Source organism: Rhinopithecus bieti, unplaced genomic scaffold (assembly GCF_001698545.2).
Source record: "Rhinopithecus bieti isolate Rb0 unplaced genomic scaffold, ASM169854v2 scaffold_6710, whole genome shotgun sequence".
Classification (NCBI taxonomy): Eukaryota; Metazoa; Chordata; class Mammalia; order Primates; family Cercopithecidae; genus Rhinopithecus; species Rhinopithecus bieti.
In genome coordinates this window covers 643,699-668,304 of record NW_016805362.1, presented here as the reverse complement: position 1 = coordinate 668,304, position 24,606 = coordinate 643,699, and the positions used below count along the sequence as shown (strand labels likewise).

Sequence of the window (24,606 nt, the reverse complement as noted above, 5' to 3'; positions counted from 1 at the left end):
ATAAAATAAAAATAAAAAAATAAAAAATAAATAAATAAATAAATAAAAATAAAAAATGAAGTTGAAGCCAAGCGTGGTGGCTCATGTCTGTAATCCCAGCACTTTGGGAAGCTGAGGCGGGTGGATCACGAGGTCAGGAGTTTGAGACCAGCCTGACCAACATGGTGAAACCCCGTCTCTACTAAAAATACAAAAATTAGCCGGGCATGGTGGCAGGTGCCTATATCCCAGCTACTCGGGAGGCTGAGGCAGGAGAATTGCTTGAACCCGGGAGGCAGAGGTTGCAGTGAGCTGAGATAGCGCCACTGCACTCTAGCCTCGGTGACAGAGCAAGACTCTGTCTAAAAAAAAAAAAAAAATGAAGTTGAGTGAGTAAAGCAAGGGACAAAAATAAATGAATAAAGTAAGGGGCATAGCCAATGGAATCTAGGTCTTCCCACCCACAACTGTGTGCACTACAAAATGCCAGATCATTATTAAGATTTCTTTCTAGAAATGTTACCCTTGATAAAAATGAAGAATTCTTTCATAGCCTAATACAAACTTTAGAAATGCCAATTTACTAACATTATTCTAAGGTAATTCTATCCTAATCCTCCTTTTCTGCTTTGTACTTATAAAATAAGCAAATCTAATGGTACAGTGAACAACAACATGGATGGAAGGATTCAATATTTCACTTATCTAATTTACCAGTTTGTTGGGGGGAAAAGAAGCAGCTGGGTACAGTGGCTCATACCTATAATCCCAGCAGTTTGGGAGGCTGAGATGGGAGCATCCCTTGAGCCCAGGAGTTTGAGACCAGCCTGGACAATATAGTGAGACCCCTTCCCTATTTTTTATTAAAAACAAAAACAAAACCCACCAAACCAAGAACAATCCTGCACTGTTTCTTTCAGCTGCAAATCTTTTTTTTTTTTTTTTGAGATGGAGTCTTGCTCTGTCTCCTAGACTGGAGTGTAGTGGTGTGATCTCGGCCACTGCAACCTCCGCCTCCCAGGTTCAAGCAGTTCTCCTGCCTCAGTCTCCCGAGTAGCTGGGATTACAGGCGTGCACCACCATGCCCGGCTAATTTTGTATTTTAGTAGAGATGGGGTTTCACCATGTTGGTCAGGCTGGTCTCAAACTCTTGACCTCGTGATCCGCCTGCCTCAGCCTCCCAAAGTGCTGGGATTACAGGCATGAGCCACGGTGCCTGGCCTCAGCTGCAAATCTTAACAGCACAAATTTAATCAATCCGGAGAAGGGAACATAGAACCACTATGCCTTTCTCACTTGTTACACGGTTCTAAAAATAGGGCACTACAGGGGAAAAAGGGTACTTTGGATTGCCAAATAAACTTTAATAAAACCGTGTAGCCATCCCATTGAAAACATTACCTTCAGCTAGCATCAAGCACTTAGCTTCTGCTGCCTCTGACTTGGAGTAATCACAGGCTCTGAAATCTCAAAGGTCTTCACAATCTCCTGGCAGACAATAATGAACATTTAGGCACTGGGTTTACAGAAAGTGAAGTCAGAGTCAGAACTATGCAGGGGCAACAGGCAGAGCTTTACCTCCCAGTCACGGTAACTCAAAGCTATAATTCCTTGATTCCTAACTTGTGTGTTATGTTCAAATCCCTCATTTTCTTCATTAATACTAACAGGCTCTGTTTGAAAGACAAATTTTTCAAATTTATCAAAGGTTATTAAATCGGAACAGGTAATCTAAACGGAAACTGATGTATAATAGCAATGAAACCTGTATTGAAAAGATACTTATAATATTACATACTTTTTAGGATTTCATGCATTATGGAGCTGCTGCAGTATTATTACAGTAATCAGTCATCCCATCTGTTTCCATTTAAAAAAACATGTAGTAGAGTAACACATTCGAGACATTTGAAAATCTGCATATCTATGTGTCAACCACAGAGCTAAGCCCTAGTGAGTCCAATAGGACACTGAGAACATCGAAAGTAGCAAGTAAGTGTGATGGAAATATTCTCTCCACAGGAGACCTTGGGAGGACATGAGTAATGGAGAGTGTGAAATTATTCAGGTAAGAATGAAAGATTCATAGAACCTCCAGGAGAAAAGAAGGTGCTGGCATCTGACAAAACGTGATTAGAAAGAGGGATACTACAAAAATGACTGCAGTCATTTCTAAATTAAGATCTGAGGGAAATTATATCATTTCTTTGTTAATATTTACAGCAGATGTTGAATCAATGATATAGATGAATCCATCAAATTTTAGACGCTGGCCATGTTTTCAGTGTCTTCAGGTAGTTGAGCAAGATACAATATTGTAAACGTTAATCTACACTGAAAATTCATTTACATTTAGTAAAGTACTTAAATTCTACTAACAAATATATTTTCTCTAAAACTAATTTTTCCAAACATAGTATCATTTACCTATTATTGGCAGTCGGTCTTGGTCAAGTCTTATTCTTGCAAAACCATCCTAAAATGAAAACATGATTTTAGGAGAAGACAAACATTTAAGACTCAAACCTATAACCACTAGATGAAAAAAATTACTCAGAAAATTCAGTATCTCAGAAAATCAAATTATACCAAAGCAATAATGTGATGATATAGATAAGACTTCCCCAGTATCTTTTGTTTACACAGGGCATCTTTTGGGTTTCCAATCAGCTCTTTCACCCAGACACAGCCTCCATCCTGAGAATCTCTTTTTTTTTTTTTTTGAGACGGAGTCTCCCTCTGTCGCCCAGGCTGGAGTGCTGTGGCCGGATCTCAGCTCACTGCAAGCTCCGCCTCCCGGGTTCACGCCATTCTCCTGCCTCAGCCTCCCGAGTAGCTGGGACTACAGGCGCCGCCACGTCGCCCGGCTAGTTTTTTGTAGTTTTTAGTAGAGACGTGTTAGCCAGGATGGTCTCAATCTCCTGACCTCGTGATCCGCCCGTCTCGGCCTCCCAAAGTGCTGGGATTACAGGCTTGAGCCACCGCGCCCGGCCCATCCTGAGAATCTCTTAAGTGAAACTCATCTTGTCTCTTAAACTGATTTATATATATTTTGGAATACTCCACATTTTATTCTGCATAATTCTGTCACTGGAACCACTGGCAAAATATGCCTTTTTTATTATTTCTGAGAAAATACTTTGGTCAACATAAGCTTTTCTCTAAGGTTAAAATCCAATTCATCTTCCATGTGGGAATGCAACCTGAAGTAAGATTAAAGACAGTCTAAAGTACATTTCCATGGTACATTTCTGAGTAGAGTTTTAAAACCGATTTTGAAATAATTTCTCACTTAAAGGGCTATAAAACTACTATAAACACATGCCATACGTTCTTTATCCATATTCATCAGTCGTTAAAGTGTTAGTTACCACGTTTACTTTATCACTCTACATACTATTATTCATGAATGCAATGAGAATGATAGACGGCCTGCTTCTTTTCCCTAATCTTTCAGTGTGTATTTCTTGAGAACAAGGATATTCTCTTATACAACATAACAACTATCAAATTCAGGAAATTTAACATTTATACCATACTGTTACCTAATCTACAGTTCCATATTCAAATTTTTCCAATTCTTTCTCTAAATAATGTCTAAAACATAAAAGCAAGCACATAAAATTTTAGCTAGCTTCTTCTACCTAATATGCCAATTAACGTTTTGCTACAATGGGTCTGAAACATATACTGGCTAGTGTATACAGATACCTTTGCCAGCTCCCTTCTACAGCTTTTCTTATGTATCCTTTTAAAAGCATATAAAAGCAATTAGAAAAATAATCTTTAATCTTACCCGTATAATGAAGGAAACATGAAAGATGTTTTCCACTGTACGGGGGAAAGAGTGAGGATCAACCACAAAGTCAAAGAAGGACATTGGGGTATCAGCTATAGACAAAAGAGAAAATTTGATTTTGATCATTAATATCAGTATACTCTAGCATTAGCCAGAGACAAAGAAAGGGTGTGTACTCATCCTGCTGCAGGAGTGCAAATCAATCCAACCCTTCTGGAGGCCAATTTGGCATCTCTACTAAAAACATGTATGCTCACCCACCTGGAAAGCACCTCTAAGAAGCTGTCCTACAGAAACATGAGTGTAAGAACACAAAATTACATGCTAAGATTTTTTACTTCAGCAATTTATACAAGAGTAAAATGCTATAAAGAACTTATTCATCCAGCTGGGCATGGCGCTCACGCCTGTAATCTTAGCGCTTTGGGAGGCCGATGCTGGCAGATCACCTGAGGTCAGGAGTTCAATACCAGCTTGGCCAACATGGCGAAACCCTGTCTCTACTAAAAATACGGAAAAAAATTAGCCAGACATGGCATGCGCCTGTAATCCCAGCTACTCGGGAGGCTGAGGCAGGAGAACTGCTTGAACCTGGGAGGTGGAGGTTGCAGTGAGCTGAGATGGTGCCACTGCACTCCATCCTGGGTGACAGAGGAAAAAAAAACAAAAAAAAAAAAAAAAAAAAAGGGAACTTGGCCGGGTGCAGTGGCTCACACCTGTAATCCCAGCACTATGGGAGGCCAAGGCGGGTGGATCACAAGGTCAGGAGATCGAGACCATCCTGGCTAACACGGTGAAACCCAGGCTCTACTAAAAACACAAAAATATTAGCCATGCATGGTGGCGGGCACCTGTAGTCCCAGCTACTTGGGAGGCTGAGGCAGGAGAATGGTATGAACCCAGGAGGCAGAGGTTTCAGTGAGCTGAGATTGCGCCACTGCACTCCAGCCTGGGCCACAGAGCGAGAGACTTCTTCTCAAAAAAAAAAAAAAAAAAACCATTATGGAGGGTCTGTTAAATACATTTACAGCACAGCCATATAATGGGAATCAGTGAACAAAATAATGGAGATCTATATGAAATGATATGGAAGAATGTCCACTGGAAAAAAAGCCTAAAAGAAAAAAGTTGATATAATGATGATTAGCTTGGGGAAAAAAAAAAAAAAAAAAAAACTTTTTTTGAGTCAGAGTTTCATTCTTGTTGCCCAGGCTGGAGTGCAATGGCACGATCTCAGCTCACTGCAACCTCCACCTCCCGGGTTTAAGCGATTCTCCTGCCTCACTCTCCCAAGTAGCCAGGATTACAGGCACACACCACCACACCGGGCTAATTTTGTATTTTTTAGAGAGATGGGGTTTCTCCATGTTGGTCAGACAGGCATCGAACTCCCGACCTCAGGTGATCCGCCTGCCTCAGCCTCCCGAAGTGCTGGGATTACAGGCATGAGCCACCACGCCTGGCCAAAACAAACTATTTAGGTAGCTGTGTATAAAACTGATAAAATAATATGAAAATATACACATTACATTTTATAATGAGGGGAGGTGGAACAGGTACTTTTCACATCACTCACTTGAATGCATATTTCATTTTGTAACAAAAAAATCTTTTAAAGATAAAATGAAAAAGTTAACTTCAAACTTTTCACATGAAATTTCTGAAGGGGAGAAGACTCTTCATTAAATGAATATGCATTTATTCAAACATTACATACAGCTGAAACTGCCTTTAAAATATAAGTAACCTCACTGAACAGATAAATACAAATTGCTCCACTTTGAGTGGTGTTACACTTACGATCTTCTTGAAAATATGTCTGTAACAATCCCAAGATTCTTTCTACTTCTTTCTCTGTTGCTTCTTGATGAGATTCTTCCATTCTTCTTAACTGAAAAAAGTCATTATCAAGCTGACAGACCTACTTACTGGCCTATTAGCAACCTTTTCTTCACTCTTGCACACCCAAACTTTTTTTTTTTTTGAGACAGGGTCTTGCTTTGCCACCCAGGTTAGAGTGCAGTTGCATGATCTTGGCTCAATGTAACCTCAGACTCCTGTGCTCAAGGGATCCTACCACCTCAGCTTCTTGAGTAGCTGGGACTAGAAGCATGCACCACACATCTGGTTACTTCTTTTTTTTTAACTCATGCTACCTTGTCTAGAACACCTTGCTAATTAAAAAAAAATGTTTCTAGATATGGGGTCTTGCTATGTTGCTTAGGATGGTCTCAAACTGGCCGGGCGCGGTGGCTCAAGCCTGTAATGCCAGGGAGAAGACAAGCCCGATGACGGGCGGATCACGAGGTCAGGAACGAGACCACTCCTGGCATAATAGGTGCAACCAGGTGAAAATAGGAATCCGTCTACTACAAAACAAACTAGCCGGGAACGAGGCGGGCGCGCTGTGTCCCAGCTACTCGGGAGGTCTGAGACAGAGAATGGCGTGAACCCGGGAGCGGAGCTTGCAGTGAGCTGGAGAGCCGGCCACTGCCTCCAGCCTAGGGCGCAGAGCAAGACCTCCGTCTCAAAAAAAAAAAAAAAAAAAAAAAGAAAAAAAGGATCATACAACTTAATCATCACTCAAGTGATTTCCTGCCTCAGCCTCCCCAGAAGCACCTAGATAAAGGCACGACACTGTCCCAGCCTAAATGTCGTCTGTGGGGATTACTAGCAGTTTATCCCCATCTTAAATTTAATGGTTAGACAGGACAGTGCTCAACCTGTAATCTTAGCACTGAGGGAGGCTGAGGTGGATGGATGCACAAGGTCAGGAGTCGAGACCAGCCTGGCCAATACGGTGAACCCAGTGTCTCTACTAAAAATAAAAATTCAAACCAGGCTATGGTGGTGCATACTGTAAGACCAGATACTTGAGGCTGAGGAGGAAGAAGTCGCTTGAACCTCGGGAAGGCATGAGTTGCAGGAGATTGATAGCCACTGCAATCCAGCAATGGGTGACAGAGCAAGACTTCTGTCCTCAAAAGAAAAAATACATATTATGGTTTTAAAAAATAAGATTTTCTATACAAATTTTGTTGTTTTTTTTTTTCCTCTAGAGAGAGTGTTGCTCTGTGCCCACGGCTGGAATGCAATAGTGCCATCTTGGCTCACTGCAACCTCCACCCCACAGTTCAAGTGATTCTCCCTGCCTTAGCCTCCGAGAGCGCTGGGATTAAGGCAACCGCACCAATCCGGACTCATCTCTTTGTATTTTTTTAGTAGAAACGGGGTTTCACCCTGTTGGCCAGGCTGGTCTTGAACCCTGACCTCAGGTGATCCACCCGACTTGGGCTCAAAGTGGTGGGATACAGTGTAGCGTGTGAGCCACCGCACCCGGCCAACCTTTTTTTTGTTTTGTTTTGTTTTTTTGTTTTGAGACAGACTCTCACTCTGTCGCCCAGGCTGGAGTGCAGTGGCGTGATCTCGGCTCACTGCAACCTCTGCCTCCTGGGTTCAAGTGATTCTCCTGCCTCAGCCTCCCAAGTAGCTGGGACTACAGGTGCCCGCCACCACGCCTGGCTAATTTCTGTATTTTTAGTAGAGATGGGGTTTCACCATATTGGCTAGGCTGGTCTCGAACTCCTGACCCTGTGATCTGCCCGCCTCAGCCTCCCAAAGTGCTGGGATTACAGGCATGAGCCACTGTGCCTGGCCTCAGTAACATTTTTCTATCAGTTTCTTAATAGAAGAGTAACATTACCAAATTAACCATTTTCAGATTGAACATAAAATAGCAAAATACAAAAGGGCAGTTTAGAAATAGTGGTTCTCGAGTGGATGTGACGTCCCCCCCGACACCCCCAGGGGACATTTGTTGTCATATGTAGATATTTTTGGTTGTCACAACTTGGGGGGTTGAGGTGGGCTATGAGCATATAGCAGGTAGAGGCCAGGGATGCTGCTAAACATCCTGCAATGCACAGGACAGTTCCCCAAACCAAAAATTATCCAGCCCTAAGTGTTGACAGTGCTGAGGCTGACCCTGGCTTAGGAGAGCTGATCAAAACCAGAGAAATGAGTTAAAGACAAGCAGCCAGTCCAATAAAATGCTAAAAGCTTAAATAAAACGATTATTTAAGTGACAAAACCTGGCTCCAGACCTGCAAGCTTAGAAAAAATGGCCAAATTGCATGCACATTATTTTAATGGCTATTTTAACTTTTAGGTATTTTTTAAAAGCAACATTTTAAACAAACAAACCTGGGCAGGCATTGCCCTCTCCTCTTGTATCATAGGAACTTTTCTTGGACGGTCGACTCGTGGCTTTGGCACAGGGCACTCTCCATATATTGAACCCAACCTGATGAAAAATATGCTTTCATGTATTTTTTTGCCTGTTATTTGTTAAACAAACTAATTTTACTAAAAGTAGTTTGCATGGTATAGTCAAATTCAGACCAGACATTAGTGATATGCTGACATCAGACTAAGACTCTTGGTAAGGTTTGTGACAGCCTTTCTGCCTTCTTTGTATTTCTAAAATAACTCCTAGGAGCTTTACTCAACCACTGATACCTCCTCAGACACCTGCATACTGCCCTGCACAGTAGGCCAGTGAATGTGCCTGTGACATCTTCCCACCACCCAACGTATTATCTGTTTTGCAAAGCCAACTTCTAAAAGAGCAGGGGAAGGATGAGTATGTATGTGGGGAAGCTCCAGTGGGGTCAGAAGCCTTTGATCTGGGGAGGCCAAGGCAGAGGCTCCCAGCCCAGGACTACGAACACATCTGTCTTAGAGTAACAGGGCAAGTCACAGCCATGGGATTCCTTTTCCTTCTGGATTCTGCCCTCATGCAGACTTGGGCTACCGTAATAGATGTAAGTCTGCATCATGTAGAGATCGAAGCCCCAAGAATAAGGCTCATGTGGTCCCTACCCTTGAGGAGACGGAAGTATACGAGGTAGACGGACAGCTACGTTATACACACAGATCCATTTCAACATCACGTGGTGGGTTACTCTGGGCACACTCCTGCTCCACAAGGAGCAGTATCAAAAAACAAATTAATCAAATTTTTAAAAAGTAACATGGTAGATCCTAGGTGCTTAGAGAGTACTGCTCAAGTGCTGTGAGAACACCTGGGCAGAGAGATCTACCCAGACATGGGAGTGACATGGTTGGGAAATCTGAGCCTACACTGCTAACACCTCTCTGTCTGGAGAAGTTGCTGGAGGCTTCCAAGATGGGGCCTGCGGGATAAACAAACTTTACCGAATGGAAAAGATGAAAAGGAACTGGAGGCCAAGAGAACAGCAAGTACAAAGACACAGAGTTTTAAGTACTTCATTGTGGCTGGAAATTGGGCTGGATGAAGAGATAAAGTTTAAGGCTTTATCTTTATAACCTAGGATTTATGAGTTTAGTACGACAGCAAAAAACAAAGATTTAGACTTTATCATAAGATAAAGAAGTTTTGTCGATATCCTATTAAATAGAACATACACAAATGGCTCTGGGCACCTGAGTTACCTGAAGTCTTACTAAAAACAGATGCCAGACCCCACACCACACTACTACATTGGCATCTCCAAGGCCTTCTACCCGAGCCATTACCAATCTCAAAGGTATTTAAAAAGACAAATTAGAAAAGACAAATGCCCAGGAGCTACACCATTTAAAGAAGGACTGAACAGCTCAGATGGCTGGCTACCCCTAGAGAAAGTATCTACTGGGCAAAAAAACCAATATACTTGAAGGTCCTCTTAGAGAACAGCCAGTAAGAGCTGTTCTTAGTTTCTCCATAGGACCATGCCAGGAAGTTAAGACAGAAGCCAACTTCATTCGAATATGAAGAAATCCTTTTTTTAAATCAGAGTTCTATCTAAAAAATGAACTGGGCAGTTTATGTGGCAGTGACAAGTAATCTTCGAATACAAGTCAGTGGTCATCCAACAGGGTATTATAATAAATGTCACTTTAGACATTAGGAGACTCATAAGATACCCTCAGCAGGAGGTATCATCCTCCTATATGGTAAGGACTTTAAAGATGATAAACCCAGAGCTTCATAAGCTACAAGCAAAGGAGCCAGGAGAGAGCGCTGGTAAAGAGGTTCTGGCCTTTCCTGCTAAAGCAGAATGAGAGATCCTTTAAGGTTCCACCCACATCTACAGTTTATGGACTTTTTTTTTTTTTTTGAGACAGGGTCTCACTCTGTCACCCAGGCCAGAGTGCCGTGGCGTCATCTCAGCTCACTGCAATCTCTGCCTCCCAGGCTCAAGTGATCCTCCCACCTCGGCCTCCCAAATAGCCAGGACCACAGGCATGGACCACCACAGCGGGCTAATTTTTTGTATTTTTGGTAGAGATGGGGTCTCGCCATGTTGCCCAGGCTGATCTTGAATTCCTGAGCTCAGATGATCTACCTGTATCCACCTCCCAAAGTGCCGGGATTAAAGGCGTGAGCCACCACGCCCGGAGTAGTGTTTATGAACTTTTATATCAAAGTTTCAAGTCTCCAAACAACGGCATCATGACTGTCACCTCTACAATACCAAATAATCTGTCCCTACAAGAAAAAACAATTTAAGGTTCACAAATAGCTGGTCTGTTGGATTTTTAAAATAATCTTACAGAAAGTGGAATGTATGGGTTTTATTAAAGGCGTTTTCTGCTGTTTTGCCTGATATTTTCCAAGAGTCATAGACGATGAATTCAAAATCAGGACTATCTTCCTCACGGATAAGTTCTTCAGCTTCTAGCGGATTTACACCCATATGTGTGAGCTACAAAAATGAAGGAAAACAAAAAACCCAGTTAAGCCACACGCAATCATTGTCCACATCCAATAATCTGCATCACTCAACCTTTAAGAGGCCAGACGCAAAGCCTGCTTTCAGTGTCTTAACATGCTGGCTAAATTTCTTATTGTGAAGATAACTTTACAGTTAAAGTCCTCTTTTCAAAGCTACCGTCTTTTTGGCAGAAAATATTCCTCAATGTACTTAAAACCTTTGGGTGAGAAAGTGAAATGATTTAGACTAGTGGTTCTCAACCTGGGTATACTTGCCCACAGGGATCTTTTGGCAATACCTGGAGATATTTTTGGGTGTCACAACTGATATGCTGCTGGCATCTACTGGGTAGAGGCCACGGAGGCTGCTGAATATCATACAATGCACAGTACCGGCCCCCAAAACAAAGACATGCCCAGCTCAAAATGTCAATCAATAGTGTCAGTGCTGAGAAACCCTACTCTAGCCCACTGGCAGCCAGAGTGATTTAGGTATGCCTGAACTCAGCCCCCGGGGAATTTCTGTATCACCAACAGTTCATGTATTAGTAAAGCTGCACTAGCATACAAATATAAAATTAAATCCCAAATCAAAAGCTTCATGACAGCACAAGCAAGTTCAGCTGGTTTTCAGATTTTAATTTTTTGCAAACGTCCTACAAATCTCTATTCAGCTTGTATCGCAGTATATCCAGAGCGCAGTGGCCCGGCATTACTGAGAGAATGGCTCATCTTAAAATTCCCTTCCTGGGAAGAGTAGATGGAAGTCAAATAATTCTCTCATCTCAAACTGTCTTACAGAAAATGTGTTATATTGAATTCACTTTTATGAAAGTACATTTTTATTACATTATACTGTAAAATGCCTAGAAGTTATCCAGTTATGATGGCAATATCATATATAAACAATAACCACAAGACCCTCGGGGAGCTTAACCCTATTAAAGGCAACTGGACTTTCAAGAAAGACTACAAGAGCCTGGTCAGAGTGCTACGGCCTGCTCTTCTCTGTTCCCTTGCTGCCCGTCCTACCACGGCACCCTTGTAGGTGGATGTGGCAGTTTTGGTCTGTTTAACTGACAGAGAGATCCACCAATCTTCCCTTACAGTGTCTATATTTCATGTTATACATAGGAAAGTCTCCGCCCAGAGACTGGACAACTATTAATTTAAGGTTTTATATTTAATGCTTTAAGACTTACAGAATTTATTTTGATATGTTATTTAAAATATGGAGCTTGGCTGGGCGCAGTGGCTCACACCTGTAATCCCAGCACTTTGGGAGGCCAAGGCAGGAGGATCACGAGGTCAGGAGTTCGAGGCCAGCCTGGCCAACATGGCAAAACCTCATCTCTACAAAAAATACAAAAATTATCCAGGCGTGGTGGCAGGCGCCTGTAATCCCAGCTACTTGGGAGGCTGAGGCAGGAGAATCACTTGAACCCAGGAGGTGGAGGTTGTGGTGAGCCGAGATCATGCCATTGCACTCCAGCCTGGGCAACAAGAGCAAGACTCTGTCTCAAAAAATAAAAAAAGAAAAAAGTAAAGTACAGAGCTTAACCTGATAAAGTAATTTTTAAAGAAATACCCAATATATGGTTACTTTATTGATGTACATTAGAGTGCATTTTCCTAAGTGTATTATGCTTCACAATAAAAAAAAGTTAAAAAAAAAAAAAAGGAAAAGGTTTGAAAAACAAACTGGAAATAATCTCGTGCCTCATGCCTTTACAAAAAAAGTACTTTATCTGGTCAGATCTCATAGTACTAAATTATTTTAATAACCATTTAACATAAACATCCAGTTAGAAATGCAGTGTTCATACTGAGGTGCAGCTATCTGTACTAGGATAGAGGTTGGCTCAGATTGATACACTGACTGATTAATTGATTTTGAGACTGAGTCTCACTCTGTAGCCCAGGCTAGAGTGCAGTGGTGTGACCTCAGCTCACTGCAACTTCTGCCTCTCCTGCCTTAGCCTCCCGAGTAGCTGGGATTACAGGTGCCCGCCACCACACCCAGCTAATTTTTGCATTTTTAGTAGAGACGGGGTTTCACCATGTTGGTCAGGCTGGTCTCAAACTCCTGACCTCAGGTAATCCACCCGCCTCAGCCTCCCAAAGTGCTGGGATTACAGGCGTGAGCCACTGTGCCCAGCCAGAATAGAATTTTTTAAAAAGGCAACAAAGTGAGCTACAAGGTCAGTCTCTGTGTGCTTTTTTATTTTTTGGTAAATTCATCAAGGAACAGTTTCAGAATTGCAGGTAACCACTATTCAAACTTGTCAAGAGACAAAGAAAGGTGAATAAAACATAAAACCAAAAAAACCAAAACCTGGCCGGGCTAAATGGTTCACGCCTGTAATCCCAGCGCTTTGGGAGGCTGAGCCGGGCAGATCACGAGGTCAGGAGATCCAGACCATCCTGGCTAACATGGTGAAACCTCGTCTCTGCTAAAAACAGAAAAAAATAGCCGGGCGTGGTGGCGGGCACCTATAGTCCCAGCTACTCGGAAGGCTGAGGCAGGAGAATGGCGTGAACCCAGGAGGCGGTGCTTACAGTGAGCCAAGATCAAGCCACTGCACTCCAGCCTGGGCGACAGAGTGAGACTCTGTCTCAAAGGAAAAAAAAAAAAAAAGCAAAACCCAATCATATTCATATGGTTTTGAAATATTCTCAAAGACGGACCAAAACATGCCCTCTCGCCAGGCCTAACTCAATTCCAGCTGAGCTCTGCCATCACAGAGTGGGCTTCTGTCCAGCCCAAGACAAAAGTCCCAGGTCACTGAGAAGGATCTAGAACACCAGTGAACAGAGGAAAATCGGCTATTGGCAAATGACCCCAGCACCCAGCATCTTAAGACAGCACGCTACGAGATTTTCACTCCAAGCCCCCACCCAAAATTCCACCACATAGCTGTGCTTTCATCTGTTTAATTTGGTAAGATCTCTCTAGAGGAATCTGAGACCAAAAAAGAATGAAGTGAAATCATCTGCATATGGATATGAGCAAAGTAAATAATCATGTAACATATAACAGAACATTTCTTATTCAGTCTGTAGCTTTGAACTTACTAGAGTTTCAACATATCTTAACATGTCAAAGGAACTCAGGTCTGAGCGCAGCTGCTTTGCTTTCTCTTTGCCCAAATCGGAAGCCAAAACAAGAAAGTGGGCATCTAGGACTGCTTCTCTTGCTCGGGACACTATGCAAAAAAGAAAAAATATTCACATTACAAAATACACGTTATCCATAAATATTTTCCCTACATTTCCAACTACTTACCAGGATTTCCCACTAGACTAACAAAAAAAAGAAAACCTCAATAGGCAACCGACCCATCTCCTTCTAAAACTTGCTCCCCTGCCCAACTCACCACAACCTCTGATGAAAGCTGACCAGTCTTCCTAAAAGCCAGCTTTCTCTCTAGTTCTCCTACTCCCGTTAGCTGAATCACAACCCCAGTTGAGCAAAATCCCTGTCATGTCTAATACTCACTTTTCCCTCTGACTCAATAACCCATCCTAATCACGATGATCATGTGTGCCGATGTAAGGCAAATCAAATTCCCACTACATGCAGGGCCCTGTGTTTGGCATGGTGGTTTGTGAACAGCAATAGGTAAGTTGCTAACAGCAATAGGTAAGTTGCTAAAGTTGCTAACCAAAATCATGGCATGTGCTAGGCTGGGACCAGGAGGCCCATGCCTTTATATGGCTTCACAGGCAACCCCAGCAAAGCCACCCAAATGAACAGTCTACAGGCAGCAGGTAGTGACCCCTGAGGATGGATGCTCAAGAAAGGCTTGACAGAGGACATGGGATTTAAGAAAAGCTATGGAAAAAAAGATTTAAATTAATGGAGAAACAGGCCGGGCGCAGCAGCTCATGCCTGTAATCCCTGCACTTTGGGAAGCCGAGGCAGGCGGATCACTTTGAGCTCCAAAGTTTGAGACCAGCCTGGACAATGTGGTGAAACTCCGTCTCTAAAGAATCAAAAATTAGTTGGGCATGGTGGTGCACGCCTGTAATCCCAGCTACTCGGCTGCTGAAGCTGGAGAATCGCTTAAACCTGGTGGGCGGAGGTTGTAGTGAACCAAAATCATGCCACTGCACTCCAGCCTGGGCGACAGGTTTAGGTGTTCCCAGACTACTTTTCATACTCCCTGTTGCCTGCAGGGTCTGATTAAGCAACCCCTTAGCCCCACTGTTTCCTTTTGTTGACCCCTTCTTCATCTCCCGAGTATCCTGTGCCTGCCTGCCCCACTCCCTTCTCCTTTATTTATTTATGTTACAAACTGAGACCATCAAATCCATGAATGCCAAGCGTCTATTGTTTGCTGAGCAACTCCTAAGGCTCCATTGACTGAATAATTTTGCCCTAAAATATTGCTTTAAATACTGGAAATAGCTGAGAGAGAAATGATGTGAGGATAAAGAACTGACTAGATGCTCAGTAAATATCAAAGGAGTAATTGAGTCAAGCAAGACTAACAGTGAGGAGACTGGGAGTCTAGGTTGTGAAGGGAAGACAAAGCTTAAGAGGGTAGTGGAGGGATTTAACCAGGTGAAGGAGAAAGACCCGGTTCCTGAAGGTTTTGATGAGGTTTAGCAAATGCAGTAGACTAAGATGGCGAATGGTAAGGAGGCTGTGGTCAAAGACAGACAGAAATTGGAGAGCATATATAAAGTGATAAAAGGAGACATTTAAAGAACTAGTCATACTCAGCAATGACTAAAAATAAACATTCTAGTCCTTTAAGAATATGAGGAACCGGCCGGCTGCTGTGGCTCATGTCTGTAATCCCAGCACTGTGGGAGGTAGAAGTGGGTAGATTACCTGAGGTCAGGAGATCGAGACCAGCCTGGCCAACATGGCGAAACTCCATCTCTACTAAAAATACAAAAATTTGCCGGATGTGATGGAGCGTACCTGTAATCCCAGCTACTCGGGAGGCCGAGGTAGAAGAATCGCTTGAACCCGCGAGGTGGAGGTTGCAGTGAGCCGAGATTGCGCTACTGCACTCCAGCCTGGGAGACACAGCGAGACTCCATCTCAAATCTCCAAAAAAAAAAAAAAAAAAATGTATTTGGCTGCATTCTCCCCTATGTTCCCACAAACCTGTCAGAGAGGGCTGGAGGGGACAGTGGTCTGCGTAGTAGTCCTGTGGCTCTATGACCATGTACCCACATCAGGGAGTACCCCTGTTACCAAGCAGACAGACGGCTGCTACCAATACCACTGCCGCTGCTTTCAATTCAAACTAAAGTTATTTTTTAAAGCACCCATGGCCTAGAGTTCAGTGCTCTGGGATCTCTCTCACTCACTCACACACAACACACCCCAGACTGGAGACCAGCAGGCACACTTGCAGGCCTTGCCACCTCCACTGCACTACAGGTGGACCAATAGCAGGGAGCTGAGGAAGGCAAGACTGAGGGTGGGACAGGAAAAGAAACAGGATGTCAGAGGCTAGCTCAGTTCTGTAATTCATCCACTCAACCAATGTATACTAGGGATACGGCAGTAAATACAGAAAAAGAAAAAAGATAACACATGCAACATCCTCAAACTTGAAAAGGCAACAGAATCAACTGGGGGCTTAATACAGACTGCGGGACCTACCCCCAAATTTTCACGTAAAGCCCTTATTATATAGTAAGCGCATAATAAAAATGGCATTATTGCTATAATGAAACGGTTCCCAAACTGGGAAAGCACTATTACAAATGTGGGAATTACTTGATGTCAATAATTTGGCGCTTATATAACACTAATGAAAAGCATCATAAAACACGAGAGAACATAAAGTAACAAATTACCTTCATTAAACAGAGTGTTAGCCTCTTCAAGGACCTCTGTTAATTTGTCACCGGCATTCAGTATGTCCTCCCGGTTTTCTATTTTAAAAAATGCAAACTTTGGGAAACTTGTTATGCATTCACTAGTAAGCAGTTGACAAGGTTATCACCTACAACAGCAAAGCCAAGGCCCGGCCCCTGCGCCCTGAGTAATTACTTCCAACATCTTTATCTTTTTAACCAAAATGGCCCGGAACAGGAAAAAGGCGACCCTATCCTTTATGCAGCATGAATTTTAAAACGAAACCCTGGCTCCCTCTAACCTTAACACAAAGGGCTGGACTCCAGCTGCACCCTCTGAGTGCTCCATAACCGAGTGGTTCTCAAACTTTGCAAGCAACACACACCATCACCTGGAGGGCCACGCCATAGTTGGGCGGGCCCACCCAGAGATTCGGATTCCGTGGGTCCGGGTGGGTCCCGGGTGGGTCCACGTCCGAGAACGTGCATTTGACAGCTCTCGCGTGCCGCTGCCGCTGCGGGGCCGGGAGCCCACTCCGAGGACCGCCTGGCGCAATCAAAGCACGAGGAGTCCGCGTCTTGCCTCTCCCCACTGGCTGGCTGGGCTCAGGCGAGTCCGCGAACGGCTCTGGCCTCCAGCTTTTCCAGCCCGCCACTCGGGTACCCGCGCGCCCCCCGCCAAGGTCGCACGGCTCCAGCCACAGAACAGCTGTGGGAGCACTTTGTCAACAAATTAAGGTGCTGCGCGCGGCGAACGGCTGGCAGCCGGCGCGTCTCTACTAGCGCCGCGCGGGGCCTGCGCCTGTCACCTGCCTCCGGTGCCCTCCCCACCGCGCCCGGCGCAGGGCGGGGACGGCGGCCCGGCCCGGCCCGTGCCGCCCGGAGGCACCGCCTTACGTTGGACAGAGTTGATGAGCGCCCGGTACTGATGGCGGATCTGGCGGCACAGGCCTTGGTCGGCCTCCGCCTCCAAGCTGGCCGGGTCCATCATCTCGTCCCCGGAATCCGACGGCTCTGTGTCCTCCAGGCTCGGGCGCTCTGGGGCTTCTCTGCGCTCCGGCGCGGAGCCGCGGCGGGACCTGGGCGACAGCGGGGACCGCGAGCGGGAGCGGGAGCCGGTCCGATCCCGGTGCGGGTCGCGGCCCCGGCCCCGGCCCTCGGTCCCGCGGCCGCTGCTGTCCCCAGACATAGCTCCAATTCGCCGTGCAACTTCGGAACGGCGGAAGTTCGCGCCAGAAACTGAAACCCCTGCTCCGCGCCAGCGCCTGCTCCCCGCGGAACGTGGCTCCCGGGCCCGAGCGAGCGCACAGCGACGCCTGTGGCTGGAGGCCGGCGACGGGCCCGGCCAGGTCTCCAAGGCGTCTGGGGGGAGCACAGGAGGGGTCTGGCGGGGATCCTTTGTTCCCTTGACAAGATGTGTAATGAGCTCCCTCTTACTCCACACTGCAGGGCCGTGAGAATCTTGGTTTTCTGCCCCACCCCCCCGTCCCACCCCACTGGACCTGCATCTTCCCTAGGTCCCTTTGCCTGCCCAGGACACAGCCGCAGCCTGGCACCCACATGGGCATGTGTGTTAAGTTAAACGAGGTTCCTGCCGTGGAGCAGGATGAGCGCGGGACGTGGAGACCAGATGCGCTCTGCTGCTCACCTGTGCCCTCAGTTTTCCCGTGTCATCATGGCTGGCGAGGGGGGACGGTGGATGAATCAAATGTTCATGTGCAACTGGCAATACCACTTTTTGTGAGGATGGCAGAACAGACAAATTAACAGGTAAACTGTTAACCATCCTTCTAAATATCTACAACAGAATGTCACCAGAGCACAGGGTTTGGTCTAGGTCCTCCTGCCCCCCTCACAGAAAACCAATCACTGAGACACCATTATTACCAAGGAAGAAGGCTTTAGCAGGGTGCTGCACTCAGGGAGATGGGAACTCAGTCTCAAATCCATTGCCCTGACCAACTAAAATTAAGGGTTTATACAGTTGCAGGGAAGCAATGCAACAATGTGTGGGAAAAGAGGAACTTTCCTCTTTTCAGGAGGGGGAAGGAAGCTTTGGGGATGCGTGAGGGGCTTGGCATCCCATTGTCTGGAATGCGGTGATCTGGTGAGTTTTAGTTTTTTGATACTTTTCAGAGGCCCTGGGGTCCTTTCCTGAGGAAGGAACTCAGATAAAACAAAGGTAAATTTCAACCTTAAGACGAGAAAACATAATTTCTAAGTTTATTTAAAAAAAAATTAACAGTCTATGGGATTATTGGGTTGATTTTAATGACAGTCTATGCTAACCATTGATTGATTTTTTTTTTAGACAAGCTCTAGCTCTGCTGCCCAGGCTTTCTTGGCTCACTGCAAACCCGTCTCCCGACCTCAAGTGATCCGCCCAACTCAGTCTCCCTAAGTGCTGGGATTACAGACGTGAGCCACCAGGCATGGCCTGATTCTCAAACTAGACAATTGTAAGAATACCTCCTGAAGGGCCCAATAAAGATGGAATTATATTAAGTACACTTTGAAAGATAAATACATGAATTTCACTCCATACATTTTGGATCGTATTCGAGTATTGTTTCCCAAAAGGTCTCTTTGGTGCTAAAAACACATTTTCTCGAAGGAACAATATTGTAAGTTGGGTTACTACACAACCTACAAATATACCATTTTGTGCATTGTGTCTGCTAAACTTGAGTTAGGCACTGTTCATTGCTGTCCAACAGCTACTACTTCAGCCACCCCTGCTTATCTGTATTTCATGAAGGGGACATGTGTGTGCCTGCTTCCTTAGATGAAATGTGATTGCTCTATCCAGGTCAAGGTAATCTTATTCCCCTTCCCCAGTGACTGGTCTAGGGTCATGTGATGCAACCTGAGTCCGTGAGATGTGAGAGGGTTTCCCAACTGGATGGAACACAAAGCCTTCAGAAAAGAAAACCCTTGACCCCCTACCCCTTTGAGATGGCTGGCATAAGAATGTGGAGCCTGCCAATTAGCGGGCATGGTGGTGCATGCCTGTAACCCCAGTTACTCGGGAGGCTGAGGCAAGATAACTGCTTGAACCCAGGAGGCAAAGGTTGCAGTGAGCTGAGATCATGCCATTGCACTCCAGCCTCGGTGACAAGAATGAAACAATGTCTGAAAAAAAAAAGAATGTGGAGTCTGCCATATTGGCAGCATCTGGCACTCAGGATGTGACAAGCATGAGGAAAGACCAGAGTGCTGGGGACAGTGGAGAACAAAGATGGACATGGCTGAATTGCTGAATCAACCACATACCTCTAGACTCCCTGTGAAGTCAGCCGTAAATCATGGTTTAAACCAGTTAATTGTTTTGTAGTTGTTGCTTGCAGCTCAGTGTTCTGTAACAGAATACTTAGCGTTCTTCCAGGTGAAAGTTCCTTCCAAGCTCCACACAAAAATACATGAAACAGGCCGGTTGCGGTGTCTCATGCCTGTAATCCCTGCACTTTGGGAGGCCAAGGTGGATGGATCACCCAAGGTCAGGAGTTCGAGACCAGCCTGGCCAACATGATGAAAACCCATCTGTACTAAAAATACAAAAAATTAGCCAGGCGTGGTGGTGGGCGCCTGTAATCCCAGCTACTCAGGAGGCTGAGGCAGGAGAATCACTTGAACCCGGGAGGCGAAGGTTGCAGCTGAGATCACACCACTGCACTCCAGCCTGATCAACAAGAGCGAAACTCCATCTCAAAAAACGAACAACAACAACAACAAAAACCCTGAAATAACTCATTCAATTCAAAAGTATTTGAGGTAGGGCTGGGCGTGATGGTTCACACCTGTAATCCCAGCACTTTGGGAGGCCGAGGCGGGTGGATCATGAGGTCGAGAGATTGAGACCATCCTGGCCAACATGGTGAAACCCTGTATCTACTAAAAATACCAAAAATTAGCTGGGCGTGGTGGTGTGCGTCTGTAATCCCAGCTACTTGGGAGGCTGAGGCAGGAGAATCTCTTGAACCGGGGAGGCGGAGGTTGCAGTGAGCCAACATGGCACACCACTGCACTCCAGCCTGGTGACAGAGTGAGACTCTATCTCTAAATAAATAAATAAATAAAAATATTTGAGGTATACTCATAGACTAGACAACCTACAAAACACAGCAGGGCATACAGATAATTCAGGTACTTGCCTTTGCTTTACAGGGTATCACCAGAAGACAGGCATTAAACTGTTTCTAAAATTCATGTGGGGAGCCAGGTGTGGTGGCTCATACCTGTAATCCTGCACCTTGGGAGGCTAAGGCAGGTGGATCAGTAGAGGCCAGGAGTTTGAGACCAACCCGGACAACAAAGCAAGACCCTGTCTCTACAAAATATTATATATATGTCAACATTAGCCAGGTATGGTGGTGCACACCTATAGTCCCACTGACTCAGGAAGTAGAAACAGGATGATCCCTTGAGCCCAGGAATTTGAGGCTGCAGTGAGCTATGATCATGCCACTGCACTCCAGCATGGGTGACAGAGCAAGAACTTGTTTAAAAAAAAAAAAATTATATGGAAATGCAAGAGACCCAGAATAGCCAAAACAATCTTAAAAAAGGACAAATTTGGCAGTACTCAGACTTCTTAATTTCAAGACTTAAATTTGTGTAATCAAAACTGTGTGGTATTGTCATAAGGACAGACATACAGGTCAAAGGAATGGAATTGAAAGTCCACACATAAACCCATTCATTTATGGTTAACTGATTTTCTTTCTTTCCTTTTTTTTTTTTTTTTTCTTGAGACAGCATCTCACTGTCACCCAGGCTGGAGTGCATCTTGGCTCACTGCAACCTTCACCTCCCAGGTTCAAATAAATTTCTTCTGCCTCAAGCCTCCCAAGTAGCTGGTGTGTCCGGAATTGGTGGGTTCTTGGTCTCATTGGCTTCAGGAATTGGTGGGTTCTTGGTCTCGCTGGCTTCAGGAATTGGTGGGTTCTTGGTCTCACTGACTTCAAGAATGAAGCCACGGACACTCACGGTGTCACAGTTCTTAAAGATGGTGTGTCCACAGTTTCTTCCTTCTGGTGGGTTCATGGTCTCGCTGGCTTCAGGAGTGAAACTGCAGACCTTCAGGGTGAGTGTTAGAGCTCATAAAGGCGGCCTGAACCCAAAGACTGAGCAGCAGCAAGATTATTGCAAAGAGCAGAAAAAACGAAACTTCCACCATGTGGAAAGGGAACCAAGCGGATTGCCGCTGGTTGGCGCCGACAGCCTGCTTTTATTCCCTTATTTGGCCCCACCCACATCCTGCTGATTGGTCCATTTTACAGAGCGTTGACTGAACCGTTTTGACAGGGTGCTGATTGGTGCGTTTATAATCCCTGAGCTAGACACAGAGTCCTAGACATAAAAGTTCTCCAAGTCCCCAGTAGGTCAGCTAGGTACAGAGTACCAACTGGTGTATTTACAAACCTTGAGCTAGACACAGTACTGATTGGTGCATTTACAAACCCTGAGTTAGACACAGAGTGCTGATTGGTGCATTTACAATCCCTTAGCTAGACATAAAGTTTCTCCAAGTACCCACTAGACTCAGGAGCCCAGCTGGCTTCACCTAGTGGAGCCCACACCAGGGCTGCAGGTGGAGCTGCCCACCAGTCCCGAGAAGCCGGCACAGCCTGCACTCCTCAGCCCTTGGGCGGTAGATGTGACCGGGCACTACGGAGCAGGGGGCGGCACCCGTTGGGGAGGCTCGGGCCCTGCAGGAGCCCACCGCGGAGGTGGGGCTCGGACATGGCAGGCTGCAGGTCCCGAGTCCTATCCCACCAGGAGGCAGCTGAGGCCAGGCGAGAATTCGAGCTCACGGGTGGCGGGCCGGCAATGCTGGGGGACCCAGCATACCCTCTGCAGCTGCTGGCCCAGGTGCTAAGCCCCTCACTGCCCGGGCCGGCAGTGTCGGCCGGTGGCTCTGAGTGGGGGACCAGCTGAGCCCGTGCCCCCCAGAACTCGCGCTGGCCTGTGAGCACGGTGCTCGGCCCCAGTTCCCGGCCACGCCTTTCTCTCCACACCTCCCCAGCAAGCAGAGGGAGCCGGCTCCGGCCTCGGCCAGCCCGGAGAGGGGCTCCCACAGTGCAGTGGTGGGCTGAAGGGCTCCTGAAGCCCCGCCAGCGTGGATGCCAAGGCCGAGGAGGTGCCTAGAGTGAGGGCTGCTAGCATATTGTCACCTCTCAGTGGGACTACAGGCGCGTGCCACCACGCCCAGCTAATTTTTGTATTTTTAGTAGAGACGGGGTTTCACCCTGTTGGCCAGGATGGTCTCAATCTCTTGACCTCGTGATCTGCCCGCTTCAGCCTCCCAAAGTGCTGGGATTACAGGCGTGCACCACAGCACCTAGTTGATTAACTGATTTTCAACCAAGGTGCCAAGACAATTCAATAGGGAAAGAACAGTCCTTTCAACAAATTGTAGTGGGACAATTGGGTATCTGTAGAAAAGGAGTGAGGCTAGACCCTTCCTTCACATCTTATATAAACATTAACACAGAATGGATTGGACCCAAATGTAAGCTAATACCATAAAACTAAAAGTCTTAGAAGAAAACATAGCTGTAAATCTTTGCAGCCTTGGGTTAGATGATAGTTTTTTTTAGATATGACACCAAAAGCATCAGCAACGGAAGGATAAAAAAAGATTAAATGTAGACAAAGTTTGGGATAATTTGTTACAGCAGCCGTAGGAAACAAATCCAGGTACCCAGGATGAGCAACCATGGGAAGATACTACTATCCCAAGGCCTAGAAGTTCCAAAGGAAGAAGCAGTGTTATCAGAACCCCATGAAGACTGAAGCCATGGAGAAGGGGCAACCAGACAGGAGTCCTGGTTCTGGAGTTTGCGCCATGCCAGGACCACAATACTATGCAAAGAGGAAATGAGGGCAGAAATACCCTGATCTCATCCTTCCAACCTCTCCTCCCGTGCTTTTACCTCTTGTTGGCTGAGGCCAACGGGATGCCAGAGGGCAAGAGAACCTGTGTGATGCAGTCCATAGGCCAGTCCCTGCTCAGAGCAGGACCAACAAAGATGGAGATGGATTTGAGGTGGGAATGGGGACAGATGGAGAGTAACCAGCCTTGTGTGTAAAGACTCTGCCAGAGTCTATTTAGCTAGGTATATGAGAAATCCCACTATAGTGTGTTAGTCAAAATGGTCACAATTCTTCTTGTAAAACAGAAGCCTAGAAATAGGCAGGCCAGGATTGGTGCATTGGCTTCATTGCCTCAACCCCAAAGTGGCACATGTCACTGGGATTAAGCAGAAGTCTATTGAAGGTCTTATCAGAAATATTTTTCTACACAATAAAAATAGACACTAAGAGGAAGTGCTCCTCTTTAGCCAAATGTAGTCATGTCTGCATATGTTGTTCAAAATATGGCAGTCATCTTGTGACCATGTGAGGACAAATTAACATTACCCAGCAGCAAGAACCCAAGTCCTTCATGACATCACCAAGCTGCTGCCACTGCCTTTTCTCTGGACATCTTGTTACAGGAGATAATAAATATCCTTATTGTTTTGTTTTTGTTTTTTCTTTTTTCTTTTTTTTTTTTTTTTTTTTGTGAGATGGAGTCTTGCTCTGTCACCAGGCTGGAGTGCAGTGATGGCTCACTGCAACCTCTGCCTGTGGGATTCAAGCAATTCTCCTGCCTTAGCCTCCCGAGCAGCTGGTGAGCCACCACGCCCGGCTAATGTCCTTATTGTTTAAAACACTCTTCATCAGGTGTTCTGTTTTGTTATTTGTCAACAAAACTACCCACATGATGCATTTCTTCCCTACTTAAGCCAATTTGCTTTAGATTTCCTAATACCAAAAAATAAAGAATCCTTACTCGTGCAATCTAATAGTTCCGGAATATAGGAACTGTACCCTAAACAGAAAAGACTGATTAGCACGGTGGTTGCACATAATAATCAGGAATGAAGAGTGTTGCAAGATGATGAAATGGAGAACAACATGACGAGAACTAAATAAACTCTATCCACCTTCCTGGGAGATGAAGCCCCTGGATTACCCTCCTGGTTAAAATGAGATGACAATGAGGAGTTGTAAAGGATGTCTAGTAACCAGGACTTAGTGAACTCCAGGCAGAGAGGAGAGATGCAGAAGATGAGTTAGAGATTGGGCAGATTTGGAGTGAAGGAGTGCTCTGGTATCATGGCGTCCCCACTAGGCTGCAGCTTTTACCAGCCCTCTTGCAAATCAAATGGGAAAACATGCAAATTCTCAGTGGGAAAAAGTTTTTTTTTTTTTTTTTTTT

At 45.4% G+C, this 24,606-nt stretch overlaps 1 protein-coding gene across 3 annotated transcripts in view; it reads right to left on the bottom strand.

Annotated features, from left to right (window-relative positions):
- The window catches only part of NSMCE4A (NSE4A component of SMC5/6 complex), a 22,278-nt gene extending 4,488 nt beyond the window's left edge, over positions 1 to 17,790 (bottom strand). Inside the window, exons 1-10 of one of the 3 annotated variants that reach the window (XM_017872260.1) lie at positions 17,238 to 17,790; positions 16,341 to 16,418; positions 13,593 to 13,723; positions 10,358 to 10,509; positions 7,982 to 8,081; positions 5,579 to 5,669; positions 3,776 to 3,810; positions 2,407 to 2,455; positions 1,558 to 1,652; positions 1,381 to 1,467 (exon numbers count right to left, since the gene is read on the bottom strand). In XM_017872260.1, coding sequence (XP_017727749.1) covers positions 1,393 to 1,467; positions 1,558 to 1,652; positions 2,407 to 2,455; positions 3,776 to 3,810; positions 5,579 to 5,669; positions 7,982 to 8,081; positions 10,358 to 10,509; positions 13,593 to 13,723; positions 16,341 to 16,418; positions 17,238 to 17,529 — 1,098 coding nt within the window. In that variant the 5' untranslated portion in view covers positions 17,530 to 17,790 and the 3' untranslated portion in view covers positions 1,381 to 1,392. Of the gene's footprint in view, positions 1 to 1,380; positions 1,468 to 1,557; positions 1,653 to 2,406; positions 2,456 to 3,775; positions 3,871 to 5,578; positions 5,670 to 7,981; positions 8,082 to 10,357; positions 10,510 to 13,592; positions 13,724 to 16,340; positions 16,419 to 17,237 lie in introns of all 3 variants that reach the window. The other 2 variants (XM_017872259.1, XR_001885662.1) reach the window with 2 other exon arrangements.
- Positions 17,791 to 24,606: the final 6,816 nt, after the last annotated feature.